Source organism: Mycteria americana, chromosome 15 (assembly GCF_035582795.1).
Source record: "Mycteria americana isolate JAX WOST 10 ecotype Jacksonville Zoo and Gardens chromosome 15, USCA_MyAme_1.0, whole genome shotgun sequence".
Lineage (NCBI taxonomy): Eukaryota > Metazoa > Chordata > Aves > Ciconiiformes > Ciconiidae > Mycteria > Mycteria americana.
The window spans coordinates 11,352,286-11,376,487 of NC_134379.1; the positions used below are offsets into that span (position 1 = coordinate 11,352,286).

At 42.0% G+C, this 24,202-nt stretch overlaps 1 protein-coding gene across 7 annotated transcripts in view; it reads left to right on the forward strand.

Moving 5' to 3' along the window:
- AUTS2 (activator of transcription and developmental regulator AUTS2) overlaps positions 1-24,202 on the forward strand; it is a 793,700-nt gene that overhangs the window by 344,840 nt on the left and 424,658 nt on the right. For 6 of the 7 annotated variants that reach the window (XM_075518124.1, XM_075518122.1, XM_075518121.1 and 3 more), the window contains exons 3-4: positions 14,387-14,488; positions 22,789-22,824. In XM_075518124.1, the coding sequence (XP_075374239.1) occupies positions 14,387-14,488; positions 22,789-22,824 (138 nt within the window). The remainder of the gene's footprint in view (positions 1-14,386; positions 14,489-22,788; positions 22,825-24,202) is intronic. The other variant, XM_075518125.1, reaches the window with a different exon arrangement.

Here is a 24,202-nt window from a genome sequence, read left to right on the forward strand (position 1 = left end):
AATGACTTGCCTCGGCTTAATTTAAATTACAACCTGCCAAATTGGTGAAGACCTGCAGAAAATTCATCAGTAGTTCTAAGCTGCATATCTGATTAGGGAACACATGAATTAGATAGCTTGGTGTCTGTGGTGTAGAGATTTTTTTTAGCAACTAGTTTTTGCATGGGTACAGCTTTGATGAATACTACCCTATGTTCTTATCATGAATGAGCAAAGGAAATATAAATTAGAAGCTCATAAATACAGGATTCTCGTTGCCTTTGAAGAACTTTATTTCAATACGGTTTGCATAAGAATGCTTTCGTTGGTTTCAAAAAATGAATTTGTTTATGGCTAGACTGTAAGTAATGTGTAAGCCATGACATTTTAAGTAGGTGTCCTTTATCTAAAGTAGATAAAAAGGGACATGAGATCTGTGAGGGGTTAATTCATATGTTCTAAAGGAAAATGGAATTAGAAAATGAATTCCCTTCTAACATCTCTACTCAGTGTGCAGATCAAAGCCATCATAGGAGTAAATTTATGTCTGATAGTGTGGACGGTTTCAATGCACACTGGCGAAATATCATGCTGATTGCTGATTGAAAACAGTTGTTAATTCTCTACTTCACTAAATTCAGAGTGGAAAAACTTTCCTTAATAAAGAACAGATTGAAGAGAACCAAGACCTTACTGTGTGGAAATTAATGGCAGATGCATATACTGGTAGTTAAAATGTTTCATTAGATGTTAATGTCTTGCTGTGTTTTTAATTGTTCAGAAATTAGCCTCTAGAATATTAAAACCATCTGTTTGTTATCATGATGAAACAGAATACTTAAATAGTTATTAATTTTGTGGGCTTTTTTTTTCCTTGTCTGCAAAACTTTGATCTGTTGAGATTTCAGTGGATGCTGGATGCAAAAGTGAAAAACAATTTTAAAACACCTTGGTGCCCCAAATACCGGCATTTGCTGCCTGCCACCCATATTTTGCATGCCTGCTTTATTTCACAAATTATTATTCACCAAGGAGAAGTTGACGTTTTTTAGTGCATAGGAGGAGTGTGCTGATTCTTGCTGAGCCTGTATAATGGTTGATTTAAACTGTAATATGGTACGTTTTCACATGCTGATACTTAATTTTTAAGTCTTGTGGGTCATTTTAAAGCCCAAATATTTCAAAGAATAGAAGGGTCCATGTAGATCCGTCAGCACAGGGCTTTTCTTCCTTCATTTCCAATTATTTACAACTATTTTTCATTTTTTTTAGGGTTGAGTTTTGGGGCATTTGGGTTTTTTTTGACAGTTTTTTGGGTTTTCATTTGTGTTAGGTGGGGTTTTTTTTATCATGTAGATGAACAATAATGGGCTTCTTCCAGGTCCTGATTCAGGTAAATATTCCTCTTTGTGAGAATATACATCAAATATATTTCCAGCATAACAGTGAAGATATGCTTATTTTTTTCCTCACCTGAGATGAATGTAACTAAGTGCTTACGCGCTGTCGTGTGGGGAGGCTGTAACATGTATGTATACACAGCTCTCCATTGTGAAGAGCACAATTTATAATACATTTTGTAATGCCTGTTATACGTGACTTAAGTGTGAAAATTTATTCAGTAAGTCTAAACGTTACTTAGAGAGCCATTAACATATCTTTCCAAGTGATTTTTGACCTTTTCCTGAATAAGCACTTTACAAATTATTAAATGCCAGAATGAGGATTAATTCAAGTAACCATAATTTGATAGTAGTCCTGTGTTATAGGATTTTTGCACTTACCTTAAAACAATAATAAAACTCTGCTTATGTAGTATATGACTGTATTTTCAAGATGGGTAAGTTTAGTACAATTTTAAAGCATATGAGAGAGAAGTTAAATTGGTTTTTTTAATCTGTATAAGGTACAGAAATAGTCTGTCAAGTGATTATATTGGGCACCCAGTTGCCTAAATGGATGCTGTATCCCTTGAAGTCAGAGGAAATGTTCCCCTTGATTTCAGTGGGTACTGGATCTTGCCCTGATTCCTTGCCTCTCTGTTGAGGCTGCCAACACAAGGGCTAATAACACTAGCTGGCAGAACGATTTTCTGGAAATGAAGCTGGTTTTGGACTTGGACTGAGGCAACCAGCTCATCAAATCTATCAAACATTAAATTACCTTTGGTCACTGTTGACAAGGGGCAGACTCCAAGATGTACCAGGAGATTTTTTGACATTTGCAAATAGGAGGACTCATTATTTCAATTGGAAAAAGTAGTCCAAGGTGAAAGCACAGTGCTGCAATATATTTTATATTGTTTCTCAGGATGAGAGAGGAAGAGAGGTAAGCAGAAAGAAAAAAAAATAATAATAATAAAAATGTGGAGCAAAGCCAAAAAACCAGCAACAAGCTGGTATTGTTAGGAGTTTAAAGGCATTCTGAATTTTTCAAACCAGCTGCAGCTCTTATTATGTTAGTCCTGGGCAAAAATTCAACAAGATTTAAGACATGAAGTCAAACTGTGGTTTAAGGATGTAATTCTTCAGTGTTTCTTTTCCTGGTAGTGCCTGAGTCCTTGCCGCCACTTCCCACCATCGCCTCCTTCATCTTGCCAAACTGAAGAACCCATGTGGGTTAGAAGCAATCCAGGAAACGAATAAGAAAAAAAAATAACCTGGTTGTTTCTGACCTGGCACAGTTCCCTGCAAAGCCCCGGGGTCAGCTGCAGCTGTACAACCCAGGGAGTCTCAGGGATCTGGGGAAAAGCCGCCCAGAGCGAGTGGGTAACAGCAGGGTCGGGCTCCTTGAGCAGAAGAGATGCTGTGAAACTACAGCCTCAGGTACAGGAAAGTTGTGACTTGTTAGTGCCAAACAGGCCAGCGTTACAGAGCAGCACCCAGGACTGCTGACAACCTGCGCGCAGCCCGAAATGCTGAAATATCTTATTTTGTTCAAAGAGCTTCCCTCCAAAGAGGGTGGAGTGTGTAACACAAAGGTTCCTCTAAGTGGCAACTTGCCATCTATCAGAAGCTAATCCAGATTTAAACAACTTAAACAACAGTTCCTCCCTTTGCTTTTCTCCTGAGTTATTTGTGACGACTAGCTTCTCTTCGTCTCTAAACTCATCTCCACATCAATGACAGCTGCTAATGAATTCAGATGGTTCATTCCCTTCCCTTCTGTGCATCTTCAAATAGATTTTCTTTGCCAGATACTTCAGCTCCCCTTTCCTGCTAACAAATTGGTACTGAGGTATATTATTATGACTTTTGCTTCTATCGTTCAAGCAAGGGGAAAACACAGTACGTACAGACGTGAGTTATATGTCAAAATGCTTTTACCCCCCCTCCCCCCCTTTCCTTCACATTATTAAATTATAGAGAAATACTATCATAATAGCCTCTTGGCCAAGTCGCAGAGAGCAGAGTTATGGTTCCCTTGATAAATTGCAAAACATTATTAAGTTTTGCTCTCTGGACTGAGAGTATTGGCATAAAAGGACATCAACCACAGTCATATTGGTCTTGATTGCTGCTTAATTGCTGCTTGTTTGTGTTAGACATCATGTGGTTTGATTGATCTTGCCCTGCTTTTGTCATTATAGTTACAACTTCCTAGTTTTCTCCTTGTACGGAGACCACAGGATGACTTTTAAATCTTGAATAATTTATATGGCTGGCCAGTTAAACGGCTTAAAATAGTATTATGTTTTTAAGCCAATAGCTCAACCTTCAAATCATTATTTATGCAACCAAGTTATTAAATATTTATTCTGGGCTTATATCGAACTATGAAATACCAGGGCTCTTTTATGTAAACAGTGGCAAGCATCTTGAGGTCCATCCATGAATACGGATATTTCCTCCTTCAAGACATTTATTTACTTCTGTAATGTTAACTGAGTGTCAGGTTAGTGGTCTACATTGAGGAGAAAAAGGATGACGGTAGCCGTTACTTAATTCAAACGAGCGAGTACTGTCACTCCGATCTTTTTCAGGCTCGGTTCATGGAGCTTTTTCACATCTTTAGATGTTTCCAAAAGGTCTCATCCCATCTTGCATCTCCTTTGCGCCTGAGGAGCAACCATCCTGTGGACTTGAAATGAGTGAAATTCTACAGACATTACCTTGGTTTTATGTTTCCCTCATTAAACCAGATGGAGACTCTTCAGCTGAACTTGCAGGGAGCTGTAGAGCTGCAGTGCTGTTAAGATTTTTGACCTGGCCTGTTTGCTTTTTGTTCCATCATGTGATTCATTTTGTCTTCTTACTTAAGTATTCTTCCAGTAAGTTATACATTTCAAAGTCAACCAGAGGCCAAGCAGAGTCCTTAGGGGGTTGGATGTCAGACACTCCAGGCTAAATGGGATAATGTTTCTGTTCTCCTCTCCCCTTCCCGGAGATTCAGAGTAAAGGTAGCGTTTGCCTCCGCTTTCCTACCTCACCTGACCTTTCCCGTACAACAGAAGCAAGAACTCCTCTCACAGGTCCAGGGCTGAGACTGGGACAGAGTCCTTGAGGCCACAGGCTGGACCCTGTGCCTGTCACCACTGAAGCAAGAGCTGGTAATGGTCTAACAAGAAGGACCTGGAAAGTCATTGTTGCCAAGTGCTCTGAAATAGGCTATTCTTACGCAGAACATCGGGGTAAAACTGCCGGCTTGGTTTTCTGTTTTTTAAATGAGCAAGCCTAAATGGAACCACAAAAAATAGTCCCTGGCGGAAACTGTTGCAGCAAATACGAGTACACTGCTCCTTGTAGGGTGTTTCCAGGGCTTGGTGGGGGAAATTCAACTGTATTAAAAGATTATGTCTATGCCCATAGAACTTAAAATCTGGTTTTGGGACATACAAAGCAGAAGCAAAAAGTATAGATGGTGTAAATGGGCATCACTCGGCTGAATAACACATGGGAGTTGCACCATATGTGGATGAGAATGTGCATGGATGTATATCCATGCGGACAAGGATGGTACACTTGTACCAGGCAGGAAGAGGCACTAAAGCAGCTCTGTTTCAGAGGTGGTTTTTAGCAGTACAAAAGCTAGTTTCCCTGACACAGAGCCCAGGGAGAGTCCTGGAAATGCAGAGGGGAGTACACACAAGCTCGGCAGTGGGACTGAGTAAATATTGGGAGGGGCAGATTGATTCCACCCTGACTGCCACCGCTCTGGCTGCTTCTGAGCAGACCGTCCGGACCCTCGCTCTTTATCCCTCTCTGCTGCGCGAGGCTGTGCTATGGAAGCTGCTTGGAGAGATTGATTGGTACAATGGAGTGCTTTGCAAGGTGTAATTTTAAAGGCCATATTTCTCACTGTGCAACCATCAAAATGCAAAGGGTCAGAAGCAGCCTATATTTTTTTGCAATTCAGCTTTTAAAGTGTGCTGAAATACGCTTCATTTGTTGCAATTGCCAACAGCTTGCTGTTTCATACTGCTCTTAACAGGAGCTGGGGAACAGAGCAAGTCTGTTACACTTTATATGTTGTATAATGTATGTATGATTCTGGGGTGTGATGAGTTTATGCCAAATTTATCTTTGATTTCTGTATAAACAGCGCAGAAAAAATGATGGGCTGCATTCTCTGTGTAACTTAGATAAAATAGAGCTACAGAGCTACTTCAGAGTACCTTCTGTGAGCTATATATCTAAGGTTGCCCAAGCATATAACGAAGGAGCAGAGGATCTGGAAATAAATGCCCGTTCTCTTTATCCCCCACCCCCGCTTTGGCAAGGATGCTATTTATTCTTAGCCTATGTTGCTTCTGCTGTTGCTACTGTGAGCAGAACACGATTGCTTGGTGTTTCTGTAATAACAATGCTGAATAGCCAAATTCTCCCCAGGAGAAGAGGGGTGTAGCTCTGTTGCTTTCAGTAGGATCTCCCCCATATAAGGCGGTAGAGGATGAGTTCCTCTACCCCAATGCATTGAGCAAGTGCGGCAGCAGACTCTGGATCAGCTCACAGGCAGCAGGAAATGACCATCAGTGCTTTAGAATAAGTTAGACACCCTTGTTCTGTATCATAGAGCTAATTAGGTAATTGTTTGTAATTATTTGTTCCAGTTCTATTAGATTTAGATTTTTCTGTCAACAGGAAATTGGGAAAATATGTGTGTTTATTCTTGTTTTTCATAAAAAGAATTTTCGAACAGGAAGATCACTTTTTCTTCTCGCTAGAGACAGGAAGGAAACAAAAGATAAAATCTTGTCTTTGTTGGTCTACCTCACTTATACCATACAGGTATGCAAAATAAAGCTTCATATTCTGGTAGGGATGTTCGATCCCAGGATGATGGCATGTAGGCCCTCATCCTCAGCAGCTGACAATTTCTTGGAGCATGTGCCTTGGTCGTCGTAAGATTATATCACGATGTACACAGAGAGCCTCTCCTAATGTTTTATTGTATCTCATAGGTAACAAGATTTTTCTTCCCTAGTGTGAAAAATGTCTTTGTGTTAATACTGTTCAGAGCCCACACACGGTGTGAATTCTTTTTTCATATTTACTGCCTAAACTTGTGTATTGTAAATATTCTTCCTCCTCATTATCTCACCTCTGATTTGCTTTCCTTGTGCTGCTCATCTCTTTAGCTAGTCAGGCAGATGCCGTGGTGGTGAACATGGCTTGGTTAGAAATGCAGTGTAGAGGTCTTGCTCCAGATTCACGGCTGCTGTGTTGAACCATCTTTAAAGCTTTGGGTGACATGTAAGTGCTGTATAAGTAGTATTTGTCTAACTTATGTCAGCAGCAAGACAGATTTAAATGGAAATATTTAAATGACAGCTGTTAATCGTGATTTAAATCACAAGTAACAAGCCTTGATTTACATTGTTGTTTTTTTCTTGCTATGCAGTTCTCCTTTTATTTGTTTTCATACAGCCAGATTTGTTCTCAATCATTGATAAAATATGTTTTCTTTGCAATCACATATTCAGTCACACATGAAATATGGTGTTGCTCTGTTCTGACTTCACGTGTGTGTGTGTGCTTGGGTGGGGCAGGGGACTGGCTCCTTGGGTTGTGTTTGTGCAGTACTTACCAAGCCGACGTTACTGTCGTGCCTGTGGGTCTGAGGAGCACAGACAAGGCTGTAGTTCAGTGCTGTTGTGATGTACGTGTGTGAAGGCTGAGCTGACCAGAAAAGTTAAAGAAGTTTTCTTATTTATTCTAGATATGAATTAAAAAGCAGCACCCGTTAACTGAACAATGTTTAACTTATCTCCCTTTAATCCACTGATGTGATACTTCTGATTTCTATACTCAGTTGTTCTATTGTTTAGAATCAATTATGCTTCCATATGAATTGTCATATTTTGAAATAGAAGTTAACAGATTTTAAGGGAAAAATACGTTTCATTTAAGTGCAAAATGATGCTACAATACATATTTTAAGTCACTGATGATTTTTCCACCCTGGTGAGTGGGTGGGGGTTAGTGGCAACTGCACTTAGCTTTTTGGCCCTAAAAGCACATCAGAACCAGTCTCCTCAGAGTATGGGGTGGCATTCATGTTAGAAAAAAAATAAATGGGTAAAACCAGCCAGGAAGTTGGTTGGGTCAGCTCCACAGCTGGGTGCTAGGGATCCTCCCAATGCTGAACCATGCATCAACTTCAGAGGCATCTGATGCTAAAGAGGCTTCATTGGTCCATCCCTTCCCCGTCACCCCACCTCACACCAGCATGTGGGGGTGCCCACCGCTTTGGCTTCCTCCCCAGACCTGTGGCTCATGCACCATCGCCGGGAGCTGCGAGGACGCAGCCTGACACAGTGCCAAGGAGCCCATCTCCCTCCCTCCCTGTGGCCATGCAAGATGGGAGTGGGCACAGGCTCTCCCACCCCCCCGGCACCCTCCCTCCTGCTTGTGTGCTGCAAGCCAAACTCCTCCTGTTTGCTGAGCCCTGATGAAACAGTGATGGATTCATGATAAACCGTGCTGAGGCAGTCCAACCTGTTAACTAGGATCTCACTGGGTTCAGCCAGGCTTTCTTTTTTCTGACAGGCTGAACTGGCCATTGCTCCCTGGCCTTTGGCCACCCGGAGCAGCCTGCAGTCATCAGCAACTGCCTGATTTGCCCGTGCTTCTGCCTAGATCCATGTGTGCAGCATTTGGGAAAAGTATGTGACTGCCAGTAGTGACAAAAATTGACATCTTCAGAGCCTGGCTCGAGTCTGGGCTGCTGGGAAAAGCCCAGAGAGCAAGTGCAGGCAAGCTCTGTGTATACGAAGGAGCAGGCAGAAATGTCTGTACTGTGTAGGGCTGTCACCCTAGTCAGGATGAAATCCTGTCATGGGTTTGGGACTGGGCTGTACCTGTTCAGGCTCTCTGGAGTCAGGAAGCATTGCTAATGGCACACGTACGAGTCTTCACTGGCTGATCTGAACTAGAGAATATATTCACCTAGGTGGGAGCTGGATCAGAATAGTTTTGGACTGTCTTGCCCTTGCAAAAGCTGTATAAATAATGAATGAGAGGCAGAACTGAAAGCCTAAAGTTCCCCTCCCCGCAGTAGGGTTATGCCATCCCTTGGGGAGCAGGTGTCCTCTTCCTCTAGGACTCTGGGAAAGGCTTAGCTTGCTGGCTGCGCTATAACAGGGAGAAGTGTTAGTATTCATAACTTTGAAGTATAATGCAGTGAAATAGTCCTTTAATTCCATATGGTGTGGAAACTCAGGCGCCTTGAAACTATACCATAGATTTACTGCTGCCAAATGGTATGGGGTTTTAAATTAAAATATATTTAAAAAAAAAAAAAAAAAAAAGAACTCAGAAGAGCCTCATTAGGGTATTTTTGACATGATATATAAGCTCTGTGAAAAAGGCTTTTGCTAAATTCTCGGTAGGTTTATTTATTTTGCTTTTTGTTACTTGCTAACCAGGTACCACTACGATGGAATTATCTAAAGTGGCTTAGGGATCCAGCAAAGCAAACGGTGGTCCCGAGAGGATGATGCTCCCTGTAGTCTGGGGCTCAGCTGCCCTTTCATCCTCCCTTACACCTCTTAACATGATTTACTATCTCTGTCCTTCATTCTTTTCCTTTCTGAGACAAAAGGCAACAGAGAGCCATGTTGTTATGGGTTATCCTTAGGAGTGTTTTATGGCTCATGCCCCTCATCCTTTCATTTCACAGAAATGTCTGACTAAAGTAGTAACTGTAGCAATACTTCCGTAGATCTATCCTACTCCTAAGCCTGTATATTTACGTCTACTTTACCCTTTAACTTTGAATGGCAGAAGGAAGCATAGCATAGAGCTACTTTCCCTGGAGATGGCTGAATATTCAGTTTGCACTTTCACTGTCACAAAATAGGGCTGAATATTTCCCTGGTGCACAAATAGTTCCATTAGATTTCAAGTCACCTGAAAATCTCTCCATGCCCTGAAAGAGTTACTCTTAGTGCTTACTATTACAGCAGTTTCAGATTGATGTTTTTGCATCTATTTTGGTTTATTCATAATCTTAGCAGTTTCTGGCCAGTTTCTTTGTGATCTTTAGGCCTGAGCTAGTCTCCCTCTTTTTTTCTTCATCTCAAATGGTCACTCTTAGTGTCGCATATCTTATGCCTCTCCTTCTCCCCTCCCAGTGCTCTCCCTGTAACCCTCTCTCTCTTTGAGTCCCTCATGGCAGTTCCAGCTCTGCATCTATTTTGCGTTACTCTGCAGGGCAGCACAGAGTGGTATGTCTGAAGTTTTTTGACTCGGTTTATGAGCAGCAAGTGCTTTTCACCAACCCATGGTGTGGTGAGTTTAGCTTGGCTAAGGGCCAAACTCCCACCCAGCCGCTCTCTCACACTCCCCCACGTCAACAGGGCAGGGGGAGAAAGTAAGATCAAAAAGCTTGTGAGCTGAGATAAAGACAGGGAGATCACCAATTACTGTCATGGGCAAAACAGCCTCAACTTGGGGAAAACTAATTTAATTTATTTCCAATTAAAATAGATTTGGATAGTGAGAAAACAAAAATTGAAACACCACCTTCTCCCCCGCCCAGCTCGGCTTCAGGCCTTTATTCCTCTGCGTCACCCCGAGTGGTGCAGAGGGATGGGGGTTGTGGTCAGTCTCTAACAGCTCCTCTCTGCCACCCCTTTCCCCTGCTCCAGCGTGGGTTCCTCCCAGGGGTGACAATTCCTTGAGGAAAAATCTGCTCCAGCATGAGCTCTCCAGGGGACACGGTTCCTTCAGGGAATATCCACCCGCTCCCCGGGGGTCTCCCTGCGGGCTGCAGGGGAGTCTCTGCTCTGGCTCCTGGAGCACCTCCTCCCCTCCTCCGTCCCTGACCTGGCTGTTCCCAGGGCACGCTCTCACCTTTTTTCCCCTTGCTCCTCAGTGCTCTGGCATTTTTGCCCTTTCTTAAACACACTTTCAGAGAGGCACCACCAGCTGCACCGACGGGCTCAGCTGTGGCCGTGGTGGGGGCTGCTGCAGAGCCCACGGGAACCAGTGGGAACCGGCGGGAACCAGTGGGAACCAGCGGGAACCAGCAGAGGCAGCGCCAGCCTCTCCTCACAGGGGCTCCTGCAGCCCCGCTGCCCACACCTGGGCAGGGACAGCTAAAGCACACAGGCTTTGTAAGACTCCTGTCTGTACAAAAGGGAAGAATGAAAACCCAGGTGAGTGTGGGTGTTCTCAGGGGTTTTTTAGTTTGTTTGTTATTTTAAACATTTTGGCAGTGGAGCCACCTCACCATTAGAAATCGTTGTTGTTACTGCAGTAGCCCCCAGAGCAGTGAGTGGGATTATCAGGTCCTGTAGCGTGCGATGTACTCTGCAATCACCAGCTGGGAAACTGTCCCTGCTAAAAACCCCCTCTAAATAGACAGTTTTGGAGAGCGGGGAAGACCTGTCATTGTTCTCACTTTTTGGGGAAGGAATCGGGTGCGGTGAAGAATCAGAAATAAAACGCGCTGCTGAGTCCCGGCCCAGTGCTTCAGCCAGCAGCCATCCTTCCAGATCTTTTCTTTTCCTTTTATTACTTTTAGTAGAGGAGGCGTAGTTACCTAGTTATCCAGTTCTGCTTGACTTTCAGTATCCTCCAATAGATTTAAAGGCATTACAAAATAATAGGTTCTGTAGTGCGAGAAAAGATTTCCAGAAATATGATGTGATGATGCTACAAATGACCAAAAACTAGAAAAGTTTTGGAGACGTGGGTGTACACCAGCCCCGGGCCATTCAGACTGGGCAAAGGGACTCGAGTCGCTGGTTGTCACTTCTTTTGCATGTACCCAGTCTCTCACAGTCAGGGAGTCCTTGAGGCTTGTGCAAGTTTGTTGTGAGTCAGTGACACTCTGTGTTTTTAGGCGTTTGTGCTTTCAGTCTAGAAAATACCTGTATTTCCTCTTTGTGAGACCCTATAGATGGATCCCTACATGCATAAATTCACTCCAACTGTACAATGAAAGCATGGAGTCAAATGCGCTTTTTGCAAACCCTTCTTCATTCCCCACTCGGTGCAAATGAGAAGAGTAATGTCTGTGTTAATGCAGGAGACTCCTCAATGAGACACTTGAGTAGACATCATGGGAGTTTCATGCTGGCTTTGCTTTTTGCCTGGGGTACCCTGACAGGAATGATACAGGAACAAGAGTTGTCAATGGGGCACTTGAAGCGTTTTCCAAGGAGGACAATTGCATTTTCGAGGGGAAGCTGATTTTAGGGTTCCCATGTGCCTCAGAATAATGCACCGAACGCATGCAGTGTAACTAGAGATCCAGTCTTTTATCTGCAGACCTTTTTTAGCAGCACTCTGTTATTTCAACATCGTTTTAATTTTAAGTGGTTGAATCTGTGCGAATAGATTGAAATGAACCATTGCCTATGAACATTAAGTGTTCACATGTGCATTTGTGTGTAACTTTAGGTTCTTAAAAGAAGACAATGGGCACATTTCCATGCTTTATCTTTTTAATTTAACACAGATTGATGGGTTTTGGAATAAAACGTAAACCCTCAACAGTTTGGCACATGGAGAAACTCAACTTGGAAAAAAAGAAAGGAAAATATGGAAAGCTTATAAATCTTAACTTGGACTTACTTCTGAGTTTGCTGTCTAGTCTATGCAGTTCACTTTGTTCCTATAGAGTTTCAGGCTCAGATATCTTGGTCATATTCTCTTATTCCTTGTAAATTGTTGTCTAGAAAAATGACACCTGCTGGGTTTTTCTTCTCTTCTCTGTAAATAGCTGGAATTCGCAATGTAGAAGAAGTATAAAAATGAGCCATTATGATTAGTTAGCAATTAACTAATGTGTGAAAATTGTGTACAAAATAAATTGAGATTCTAAAAATAAAATTTGAGACTGGAAAAAATTCTTCAGGCCCCAGTTACAATAAGAGTTTTTCCATCATTGAGCAGATGTTGACAGAAGACTGATCAGGGAAACTTGATCTATTTTCCTTTGGGTGGTTACATTTTTAATCTGGGACCATAAAATTACTGTACACAGTGGTCCTAGATAAGATCTGCAAGTTATATATGAAGACTTCTTGAATTTGTGTATCCTCCCCTCCACCTCCAAAAAATGCTACCTAGATCTATTAGATCTGACTGATAAACCATTCAATTTGAGATAAAAATCTTTTTACTTGAGATTTTCTGGCCGAGCTGTGGAATATTTAGTTTGTTTATTAAACGCTTAGTGTTTGATGAATAGCTCTAGTTCTTATGTTACATTTTCTGTAAGCTGAGAATACACCTGTGCCATTTTTCCCAGTTGTGCTCATGTATTGCAACTCAACTGTGTCTCTGAGCCTTTAGTTTTTATGTACTTTCTCCTTTCTTTCTTTCTTTTGGCTGATAGAGAGCACCCAAAACTGCCTTTCTCTGATGAGGGGGGATAAGGGATGGAGATAAAGCAACACACACGTACCAAACTCGCAGATGCAATTTGCTCTTGTAGTGGTAGGGAGAAACTGATGATAACCATTAGGGTGAGGATGCTTTGTGCACTCCTTTAGTGAACCTGGGAGAGAACAGCGGTGTATATGGGTGAACAGTGTATATAGGTGGGAATGTATATCTGGGAAATAGAGCAGAACTGTATGTCTTGTTTGTGTGCGCCTATAAAAGAGAATGTGTGTGAATTTTTGTGTGTGTTTGTGCAGCATGTTTCTGGGAGAACTGGAAAAAAATGAGAAGAGATAGAAGAAAGGGGGGAAAAAGTTGGTGGAGAGAGTTCATGGAGAAGGAACTTTTGGTCTCCAGTCATGAAATGGAGATGAGTGTGATTATCTATTCCTGTACAGTCTCAATAGAAATTACTATGAATGTATTAATAATTAGAATAAGTTAGGAGGAGTTGTCTGGTGTTTGTTATATGAATACTGGGAAGTGTAGTAGGTGTCTCATAAAATACTTCATTAGGTATTTTGCCAAGTATTTTCTCTACATTTACCTCTGCTGCCAGCATTTACATATGTGATTTCAAATCTAAATTTCTGAAATTGACTTTTTGCCAGTATTAACCTCAGGAGTAACCAGTCTTCACAGGAAGTGGGTTCAAATGAAGCATCAACAAGGCTAAAACAAAATTTTAATACGTTCAAGCAAAATATAGGGAAAGATATGTTAAAACAAATATATACATTTTCAGCATTGCAATAGATGTAGTTAATATCTTCCCCTTGCTGTATATATATGTATATGTGCTTGTGGGCATGTGTGTAATGTATGTATATGGTAAACGTTCATTTCAGTATGCTGCTGTTGTAACATGTTGACCTGCACAATCCACAGCGTAAGAGAAAGCAGATGTGTTCTCAATTGTATTGAAAATATAGTTCGTAATTTTTTTGTATTTTTTATTTATTACAATGCCAGTAAAGTTCATTAAAGGTGGCTTGAAAGCCAAAAACAATCTGATACCTATTAAATAGATCATGTTGGTTTATGAACATTGAGGTTATTCAAGAATTTTTTATAGTACCAGGCAATGTTGTTAGGGGCTAGTCCAGCAAAAGGCCTCCCCGGAGAGATGGCTGCTCCTTCCCCTGGGGAGATTTCCATTGATCTTAGATCCTCAATACTCTTATGCTGTAATGAGGGAGGGATTGATTCTGTGCGTGCTTCAATGTGATGGTAACTTCAAAAACTGCATCTGTGGCACAAATAACTTGACATAAGTCTGAAAGTTCCTAAAATGAAGGTCTTAAACTGTTATTTCCTTGGCACGTGAACGTTGCCTCCCTCTACCTGCAGGGTCTCGGCCCGTGCGCGAGCTTGCTTTGCTCTGCTTTCATGGTCTTGCTGAGATGCTGCCTTGGCACCAAGGCTGCACCGTGCCGGTGGCAGTGCTGCAAGCACCACATAAATGCTACTTTGTGTAGATGTGGAGACGGGTTAAAGAAGAGCAGTGGACAAGGGGACTTACTTGAACCAGGCTAAAGTCTTGCTCTCTTTGTTTTTTCTCTTCCCTGCAGCTCAAGCCAGGTCAAAACAGTTGCCGAGACAGCGACAGTGAAAGCGCCAGTGGGGAATCGAAAGGTTTCCATCGAAGTAGCTCTCGGGAAAGACTCAGTGACGTAAGTAAAACTCCTGCAGCCAAATACTGCTCTGATTAACCCCTGGTGTAGTTTTCTGAGGGGTGTAAGTCATAACAGGATTTAGTCTCTGGGATGGTTTGTTGCTAAAATCCCCTTCCCTTTGGGGGGTTGGGAGAGGAGGAGGTAACTTAGGTCTCCTGCCCCAGTTCAGTGAACTTCTTAAAGTTTGGTACAATGTTTGTGTGAGAACACTCATTCATTTTGAAATAGTTGAAGGCCATTTAATGAAGTTAAAATGCTCTGTGTAGTTGAGAAGTGAGATGGCCTTTTTACCCCAGGTGGGGAAGGAAAAGAATGCATTTCTTCGGGCTAAATACTGTCTTTATGAAAAGTATTAGAGTGTGTAGAGAGACTCAGATAATTTATATATAATGAGTTGATATAACATGGCCAACAATAGCATAAGCTCTGCCTTTATTGCTCTACCTAAACTGCTGTGGAAGGTCCTAAGATGGCAGCTCTACAGAGAATGTTTTTCTCCATTGAAGAATGCTGGCCATTCACTGAATGGCACGCATGAGTTATTCTGACATATGAATGACTACAGAAATCTTGCTGTTGCTGCGATTAGATTACTATTTATTATGTGTACCATCACAATCCTTGAGTGTTTTATTCATGGCTTTGGGTCCTCTGTGCTACATGCTTTACAACACAGAATATAAGACAGCCCTGTCCCAAAAGAGTATCTAAATTGGGGATTTTGTAGGTCAGATCCTTTGCTGGTAAAAGCATGGATAGCTACATCAGTCAGACCAATTTGTATCAGCCAGCAATCTGGCACTACTTTTAAGTAACCCACATTTTGGAAATGGGGATTTTATCGGTAGCATGTCCATCTAGATTTGGATGACAGATACCGGATGGTGTCCTCTCTAGGCCAATCCAATAAAACTGAATTGAGCAGACATTAAAAGAAATACGTTTGTAAAGGATACATTTTGTTGTGTGAATTTAAGCCTGAAGGCACGCAGCTAGCAATTTTTGCTGAATTGCGCATATCACTGGAACAGCTGCCTGATTTTTTTTTTTTCTTCTGTGAAGGTGTGACATCTGTAGCACTCTCTTTCCTCATCCCTTTGTCACATTATTTCAGAGGTCCATTCCTCCCCCAGAGCCAACCTTTATGGGTACATTCAGTTAGACACTTCAGAGCCTGCCCTTCATAGCCATCAGGTGAGGTCAGTCTCAGTGCAGTGCTGTAAGATACCTTTGGAAGAGGAGAGTGAGACCGGAGGAGATAGTAAGTAAATGCTCAGTACAGGTAGCAGTGGATGGCAGCTGACCGTCAGCCTGTCACTGTTGCCATCCTAGCTTGCTCTGAGCCCTGTGGCAGCTGAGAAGTCACTGCAGTGAACTTCACAATTACACGGCACCTTCCAGCAAAAAATTTCACAGCTCCTTACAAACATGGTTTTAATTTAGCCTTGTCACTCCCTTGCAATGTTCTGAGTGGAGAGCTCTGAGGCTTATTTGAGCTTCCCAGCAGCCCACAGCGTTGCTGTGCCAGACCTGGCAGTGAGAGAAGAGTCCTGGTTCCCCTTCCACTGATCAAATACAGTTTTTCTTTGCTGTTTTTACAATACTTTCCCTTTGTCTTGGCACTATGGTGAATTAAAAGGAAGTAGAGAGCAGATATAACTTCCCTAGTGCATCCGAGAGAGGACATAGGGATTCACAGGTTGCTCAAAAGAAATGTTATGTAAATATATGTGAAAATGTGTATTTTAAAATTGTTACACATAATTTATGTTTTGCTTAATAAGTAAGTTCCTTTATGCTTTGATAATTCGTTGCAATACAAGCCCGTCTCTCTCTGGTCTGGTGTTGCCAGTTCAGCTGAGATTTGGAAAACACGCATGAGAACACCTTCATCTTGCCTGAGTGTGTGGTAGCCTTTCCCAGACTCTTTCAGTTAGGAAAGTAAACACCGTTCTGCATTTCTCTCTCCCAAAGACAAACACCCCGTGTTTTTAAATGACAGAGCCTTACAAAGTGGTAGCGATACTTCCACTTCCAGTTATGGGTGAGCTGCCTTGAACTGTCCTCTTATGCAGAAAGATGTATCAAGAGCTTAATAAGGTTATTTTAAATAATATCTTTTGAAGGAGTGAGTTGTCTAATGATATATACCAATTACTGTCCAGAAAAAACTACAGACAAGAGAGTCAGTTTTCTCTGAAGATCCTTTTCTGATTTTAACACTATTTTCTCAGAAGAAATATGTAAAAAGTTGTGTACTCAACAGAAGATAGAACAAAAATATAAAACATCGCAGGCAGATTAACCGTGAGGTCAGAAAGCAAATTTTGGACGTGACATATAATGAATCTCCACTGATGTAGCCCAACAGCATTGTAAGATTGAGCATGGCTACTGCGTGGAAATATGTATAATGAACGAAGTGCATATACTCTAGATGGAAGATCAATTTTCAAATCCCTAGCTGTAAGTAAGCTGTTGAAACAGAAATGTTAGCTCCATGAGCTTTAATGCAGAGCCTAAGTGATAGCTCAGTGACAGATGCAGAATGAGGGAGATAGTATAATGAATATCCAGTAGCAAACTGGCATGTCAGTGGCTTCATTCCCTCTCCTGTCAGATATCTTTCAACTCTGCATATTGTAAATGTACCTACAGTCCTTGGATAACACAGATTGATGCTAAGTGTGTTTACAAGGGATGACTCCTTTCCAGGCTAATGAGATCCAAGCAGGTAATTTGCAGCATTTGCAAGAGAGGTGGTCAAAAATGAAAAGAAGATAATTCAATGAAAAGACCATGTTAAACAGGAGACTTTTCTCATAATGAGGCTTGAAATAGCCTCAGACAGTAGGAAGAGGAATATCCTATGTTCTTGTCAGATGCAATGCAGTGAGACTGATTTCCATCAACTCCTTTCTTTGTCCTCATCTCACACACGTGTACACACACACACCCCCCACCCCCCCGTGAGAGAACATAATTAGCAGGGAACTTGACCTCTTCTAGATTAGGGATAATGATTGCTCAAATGCTTCATTGCAAGCGTTTGACAGTGCCCTAATACATGTCCCTGTTTGAATTTCATAAACCCATTTCTCTCTGCCTTTCTCCCTATATAGTATTTTTTGGAATGACAACTTGTTTTTTCCTTTATGGGCAGAGGTAGCTTCAGGGGCCTAAAAGAGAAATTGGAGAACTGCTCCTCCTTTATATATAGGGTGCTGTAGTCAATTTAATCTCATCAAAATCTTGCCAGTAGTGGAATTCATTTTGTTGAGATTTTGCTTGGAGACAAGATGGCAGCGCTTTCTCTTTTCCTCAGCTTGGAGCTCAGTCAACTTGTTTTCCTTACCTTTCTGTATGTATTTATTTTTAATTGAGTCTTCCCACTTTGGAATACATGGGGCACTTTTTAGCCACGTTTTACAAAGCAGCCAGGAGATTACTTGAGGAAAATGTGGGAATTAGAGCTAACCTGGATGGTAAACGCACAGAGTATTTAGGGGTTCAGCCACCTCTTCGCTCATCAAAAACAAACCAAAAACCCTGATTTCTTTGGTGCACCTTCCTAAATTCCTGATCTACCACAGAACTGAAGCTCGCACTCGGCTGTAAAGTCATTGCTAGTCCTGTTAAAAATCTGATGTCTGTGAAACAAACCTTTGCTCATCGTTTCAGTAATGGCGGTGCAGTGGCAGTGCAAGCCTGCACTGAGAGGAGAGGGCTGACAGGCTGCTTTGGGCACCCTCAGCCCTGCCTGCTGCTTCTGGTGTTGGTTGTAGGCTTTCAGAGAGGGGATGAATAGTAAAAGCCTCTCACGTGTGGTCATCGGCTGGGAGGCAGCACAGGTCTCCCACTCTTGCCGCACAACAGAAGCGTGTACTGCCTGGCCTCTCCTTGCTTTTGTGAACAAGGAATCACAAGCTGGGAGAAATACCTCTGGCATCTTTCTGTCTGGAATATTGTTCCAGTTCTTGAATAGGGAGTGGGATAGGAATCTTTCCATTTGTCCCCACCATGAAAGGTCTTGTCTTGGGCTCTCAGCAAAGCTGCCACACTCTTTCATGAATGTCTCCCTTCCCCGGTGCTTCGTAGCTGTGTGCTCTACTGTTGTGTACCTTGCACTTGAGAATAGGTTACCGTGAGGTGTCAAATGAGGAGTAAGTCCTGGAGTGCCCTGCCCACCAGGTCTGTTGCTGTCTGCTTTGGGAAGAAAGGTGTCTACACCCCAGCAGTGTAATCCTGTGGACAGCGCACGGTTTCGGCCTCAAATATGGAGTTTTTTCAATTCCCTGTCTCCCATTCCTCCCACCTGAGTACTGAGCCCAAAGAAAAACACATTGAGGAACAGTCTTTGGGTTATGTGCTCTGAGCAGTCACTTTTCCTTCTCCAGAATATCCCCGGTAATCTTGGCTGTATCTAAAGTGGAATAACACCAGCAAATCTCTGTGCGTGTTTGTATGTGTGTGTGCCAGAAGCTGATCAGCTGCAGCGGCTGCTTCTTTGTGTGTGTGTGTATGCGAGGGTGTGTATGTGTGTGTTTGTGTGTCTAAGGTTGGGTGCTTAAATGCTTTGTTGCATTATGTTAATTCCTCGGCAGTGCAATCAAATTCATGTCGTAATTAAAGCTGTCAGTTGGAAGGCAAGCCAATCGCCAAGAAAACACAGCATAACAAATGAAGTGAAATGATTCTGCGTGTAGCTATACAATGCTTCGCCAGGCATGAAATTAAATAAGTAATTTGATGTTGACATCAGAAATTGAAATGATACCCACTGTTCCTTCATTCAGTCAGACCTGCATAAACAATAGCCAGAACAAATATGTACAACACAGTCTTTCTCCCCACCCAGCTCCCCAAGTAATGCACAATATATATGCAAAATGGGTATAACTGTGCCTTCCAAGACCTCAAGGATGTAATTTTCTTTGGTACACAGTAAACTAATGCTTACACGAGGGTTACTACATTTTTGCTCCTGGGCCAAAAGTTCTCTTTAAGAAAGGAAAAAAAAAAAAGGGGGGAAAAAAAAAAAAAGGGGGCAGAAGGAAAATAACAAAACCAAAACCCTGTTAATTTTAAGCAAGTGACTTGCGTTTTGCTGATGGGCACCTGATGCAGGCTTCTGCTGGTGGTTGTGTGAATATCAAATAGTGTATCTAATGTCGAATTTTGCAAAGGGTTTCGGAAAGTGAAACCATTACCTCTATTATAGGCACACTTTATATAAGAGATGTAGGACCATCCAGTGCAGGATCACGACTCAGCATGGGCTTGTAAAGATGCTGCATACACAGTATCACATTCATCAGTTGGTACCAAGGCTGGGCACTGGGTAGTAGGATCCTTTCGCTATTGGGAGTTATCAAAAAAGGTGAGAAGCTGTCTTCTTGCATAGCCCATGCTTCAGCCTATATGCTCTGTCAACACACAGTTCACAACCCAGCTGACTTAGTCATTCATGCATGTGCAATACAGTCTTTCTTACTTCAGTTAAAAAGTTTGCAAACTGTACTATCCATATGCAGCATGCAATGTGTGAAGGGCTGTATTTCCATCCAGCAAACTCAAGTACCTTGAAAATGCACAGTTGTTTCTTTTCAGCGAAAGTCATTTGACTGCTATGTTTCGACTGTCCTCCCATAGCCATTGCAGCATTGCTTTTGAAGGAATGGAAATACTCAGTGGGAAATATTTTGTTTGCTTATTCTTTTTTCTTCCTTTTTATTGTTTTGTTTTGATACTTGATCCTTCCAAAACTTGGAATGAAAAGCAGACAAAAATTACACACAGATGCAGAATGCAAACTTTGGAGCTTTCAGCCTGTAAAGTAAGTTTTAAAAATTGTGAGTGAAAGAGTGGGACTCGATTGGCATCTGTACATAGCTTAAACAAAAGCGGTTATAATGATTGCACGTGTTGTACTTTGTGGGTAGATCTTTAGCTTAAATTAAAAGAATTTAAATGGCACGAAGCAGGAAGAAGAATGAGTAAAGTGAAAGGTAGTATATATGATGTGCTTTACCAGGAAAGTAAATGCATTAGATACTAAACCGGAGTGTGCTGAAGTGCGCTCTCTACCAGGTGTTGCAGAGCTGCAGTCTACGGGCCGCAGTGGTTCACAAAACCATTGTATGTGGCCCGTGAAGGGGACTTTCTAGCTGGTAGCCAGGCTGTGTGATGACTGTGGTGGTTACCAGGTTATTCCCAGCTGCGTGGTCATGGGGATGTAGAGGAAGGCAGAGCAGTCGGGCTGAGCCCAGGGGCCTCGTGGCCATGTGTTCCCAAATCTGCACTGCCCATTCCTCTGCACCATAGTGTGATGCTGCTGCAGAGGTGCTTTCAGGGACAGCACCACTGGGACCAGGTGGGTCTTGCTGTGGATGATGGTGGCAGAGGGAGCTTGAGGCCATAGAGCGGCAAGAGTGGGGCCAGAAGGACTTAGGAATTTATTCATTGTGGAGCTCCCCTTGCACGCTCAAAACCAAATCTGTAGACTGCAGATCTCGAGTCCTTCAGTAGCCGCGACATGTAAGAGAGAGAATATTAAGGGGCAGGAACCATATACATGTCAAATTGCCATAGCGGTTTTGTTTGTTCGTATAAGATGTCCCAACAGGGTTTGTTGATTTTATGATATTGGTACCCTTATGACTACCAAGGTGATTTCCTCTTGCTAAGTCTTTAACTTCTAATGTCTTAAACCAGAGGGCCTTCCCCTATATGTACTTAACCTCTCTAAATCTCTCTTTTTTGTAGTGCTTTGGTGAACACACAGTAATATTCTGATTATTTGCGATGAATTTTGTTGGTAACTCTAAATTTCTTGGCATAATCTATTTCTGCCACGCCGAGTTCAGTAAAAAGATACCATAAGCCCCTTGGGAGGGGGGGGTATTTTCTTTTATGTCAGAGCTGCACTTCATGATCAGAAATCGAGAGAATTTGCTGTCGGGGTTCCCTGCAATAGTGTCTCAGAGCAGGGATGCCAGTGGTGCAAATGCTGCATGTTTCCTCCAGTGGTTTGCCAAGGCTGGTTGGTGCCCCTGTGCAGTTCCTGGTAACCACTGAGCTGTGTCATTGCTGGAAGTGAGGTTGTGCTAAGGAACAGAAACAGGAATTGAGCTGTAGGAGTTAAAGACTGGTCAGCTGCACTACCCGCTGCTCACTAGAGAATTATCCTCTGCATTTTGCTTCCTTGTCCATGGACTAGCCTAGCTTGAAGTGTTTCAGCTGATAGGGCTGGAGCGTTGGGAACTGTTCACCCTTGAATGTAACAGCCAGTGACCTGGATTAGGACTGAGATGTTTAGGTCTCTCACCATGTCTCTAAGAGAACCTGCTGTGTAATCCCCATTGCTTAGATGAAAAACTAATGAAACAAAACCCTTTATCTCCTTAATTCCTGTGAATGTAGAGGTTGCGATCGTGTCCCACTTAAACTGAATTTCATGATGCTTTTTTTTTTTTTAAGCATTTAAACCTTTTTATTATTTTCCATGGTAGTAATATTAGTGTTAATTATTTTTATGGGTTTGAGTTTTGAAGTCTGTTTCACACTGTAGCTATTTGTTGTTGGTTTTTTCTTTTCTTTTTAAATCCTTGGTTTGTCAAACAACGTGGACATCCAAATGGGAAACTGTAGTGACTGCGTTCTCCAGGAAATGGTACATTGACTGAAGCGGCTTCTCTGTGCCCACGCATTCTTTACATTTCAGACTACTAATTATGTTTACAAAATGTCTCATTTTAGAAAAGCACTATGTGTGTACTAACCAGGGCCTTTCGGGAATAAATTGGCAAACAGGTCATACACTGAAAAAGTCATCCAAACCCACCGGGCTTTTTGTTTTGAAGTCAGTCTATGTTTTTTTCTTTTCCCCCTCCCGCCTGCCCCTTTGTGGCCACAAAGCTGAGTAGCTGGAGTCCAGGGCATTGAATGTCAGCATGTCAGGGAGGCTGGTTGATGAGTGTCTGTTTAGTCTCAGTGCAGGGCGAAATGCCATCATTAATTCATTACCCAGCTGCCTGTCAAATAAATTGGCAATTACATCCACCGCAGAAGCTTGGAATTCAGTAAATAGCACGTTACCATCTCAGAGTGGTTGAGAGATGTAAAGGGAAAAATTAAGCAACACCGTGTTTGTTTCAGTAGCAGATGACAAGGGGCAGCACATCGGTGCTGTGATGTAGTGATGAAAACCTTGGAAAGGGCTGGTAATGAGCTATGTGGATTGGAACGTGTTAAAAACCATCGCTGACTTTCCACTTTGTCTTTGTGTTTTATTGCAGAGCTCAGCTCCTTCCAGCTTGGGAACAGGCTACTTTGTAAGTGTATCGCAACTTTAACACGTGTGCCTCTGAACAGCCTAGCGTTACTCCTGAAACGAAAGTGCCTTATTATATGGGAACAAGCATAAATAACCAATCTCAGTCTGCCCAATAGGTTAACTTATCTTCTTCTATTTCTTCCTCCACGAATGAATTGCAAGTAGTATTTCAGACATGGTGGTCAATGTTTTCCTGAACTAATCAGGTGTCATTAATTACTACATAAATTCCAACAGTATTTAATTTACACAGTTATAGCAAATAAAATGAACCATGGTCTTACCAGCTCTCTAATCTGAGATGACAGAATCTTGACTTCCCCTTGTACCAATTCTCATTGATTCTTAGACTTGAAAGAGCCTATTACAGCAGTCTTGTCTCATCTCCTGTGTACCACAGTCCAGAGAACATGACACAATGATTTCTACCTGTTGGTTAAAAGCCCCGTGTCTCTCAGATGGTCTTGGAAAACGCAGCTGTAATTCTATTTATGCTAGATTTACATTTTACGTCATAAGAAGAGGATCAGGCCCCAGCTGGTTTGATACTTGATCAGTCTTTTTTTGTTACTTATTTGCATGCCCCTTTATTGATTTAACAGTCTATATTCATACCTTTCTATCTGTTTCTTCCCACATTCATCAATATACCGTTTACTTGCACAGATAAGTTTGGGAGTAAAAAAAGTTTTCCAGTCAATCCAATGCACTGTTTGTTTTCCTCCAAGATTTGTATTTAAATTGCTAATACCCTGTTTCACTTGTAACTTACACTATATTCTCCAAGCGTGTCTTTTCTGCCTTTGTAATATCTGTAGCAGAAATAGAGCATTATGTATGTCCAAAAACAGGTGGGTAAAATGCAGTGAGACTTTTTCCATAGCATTGCTCTGTATAGTTAATAGTGTAATCAAAGCCTGCTTCTATCTTTGCATCAAACTCTGGGGAAAAGAAAATTATATAGTATTCGATTACCTGATGGAAAAACTTTGTTGCTTCCTTGTCAGATTCCCAGAGAGTAATTTTCTTCCATTAGTACATTGTGAAATTTAGTCTTTTTTCATAGAGGTCTGTGATCCTATAAGAAAGTTATGGGATTGAACTGTGTACGTGTGACTTCACATGTAAAGTGTAAAATGCAAGCACAAAAATGGCTTAATACCTGGAGAAACGCCGTGTCCTGCTGGATTTGCATTGGACTTCTGCACAAACTGAATGTTCGTACTTCTGCCAGTGGTAAGGTCTGAAAGGAGCATTATCAATTCAAAAAAGTTTTGTGGTAATTTTTCTTATTATACCAAAGCCCAAAGCAGTGTAAGGTAAGTTGTGAAACAGGTGGTCATAGGTATTTTCTAGAGGGAGGGCATGAAGGGAAA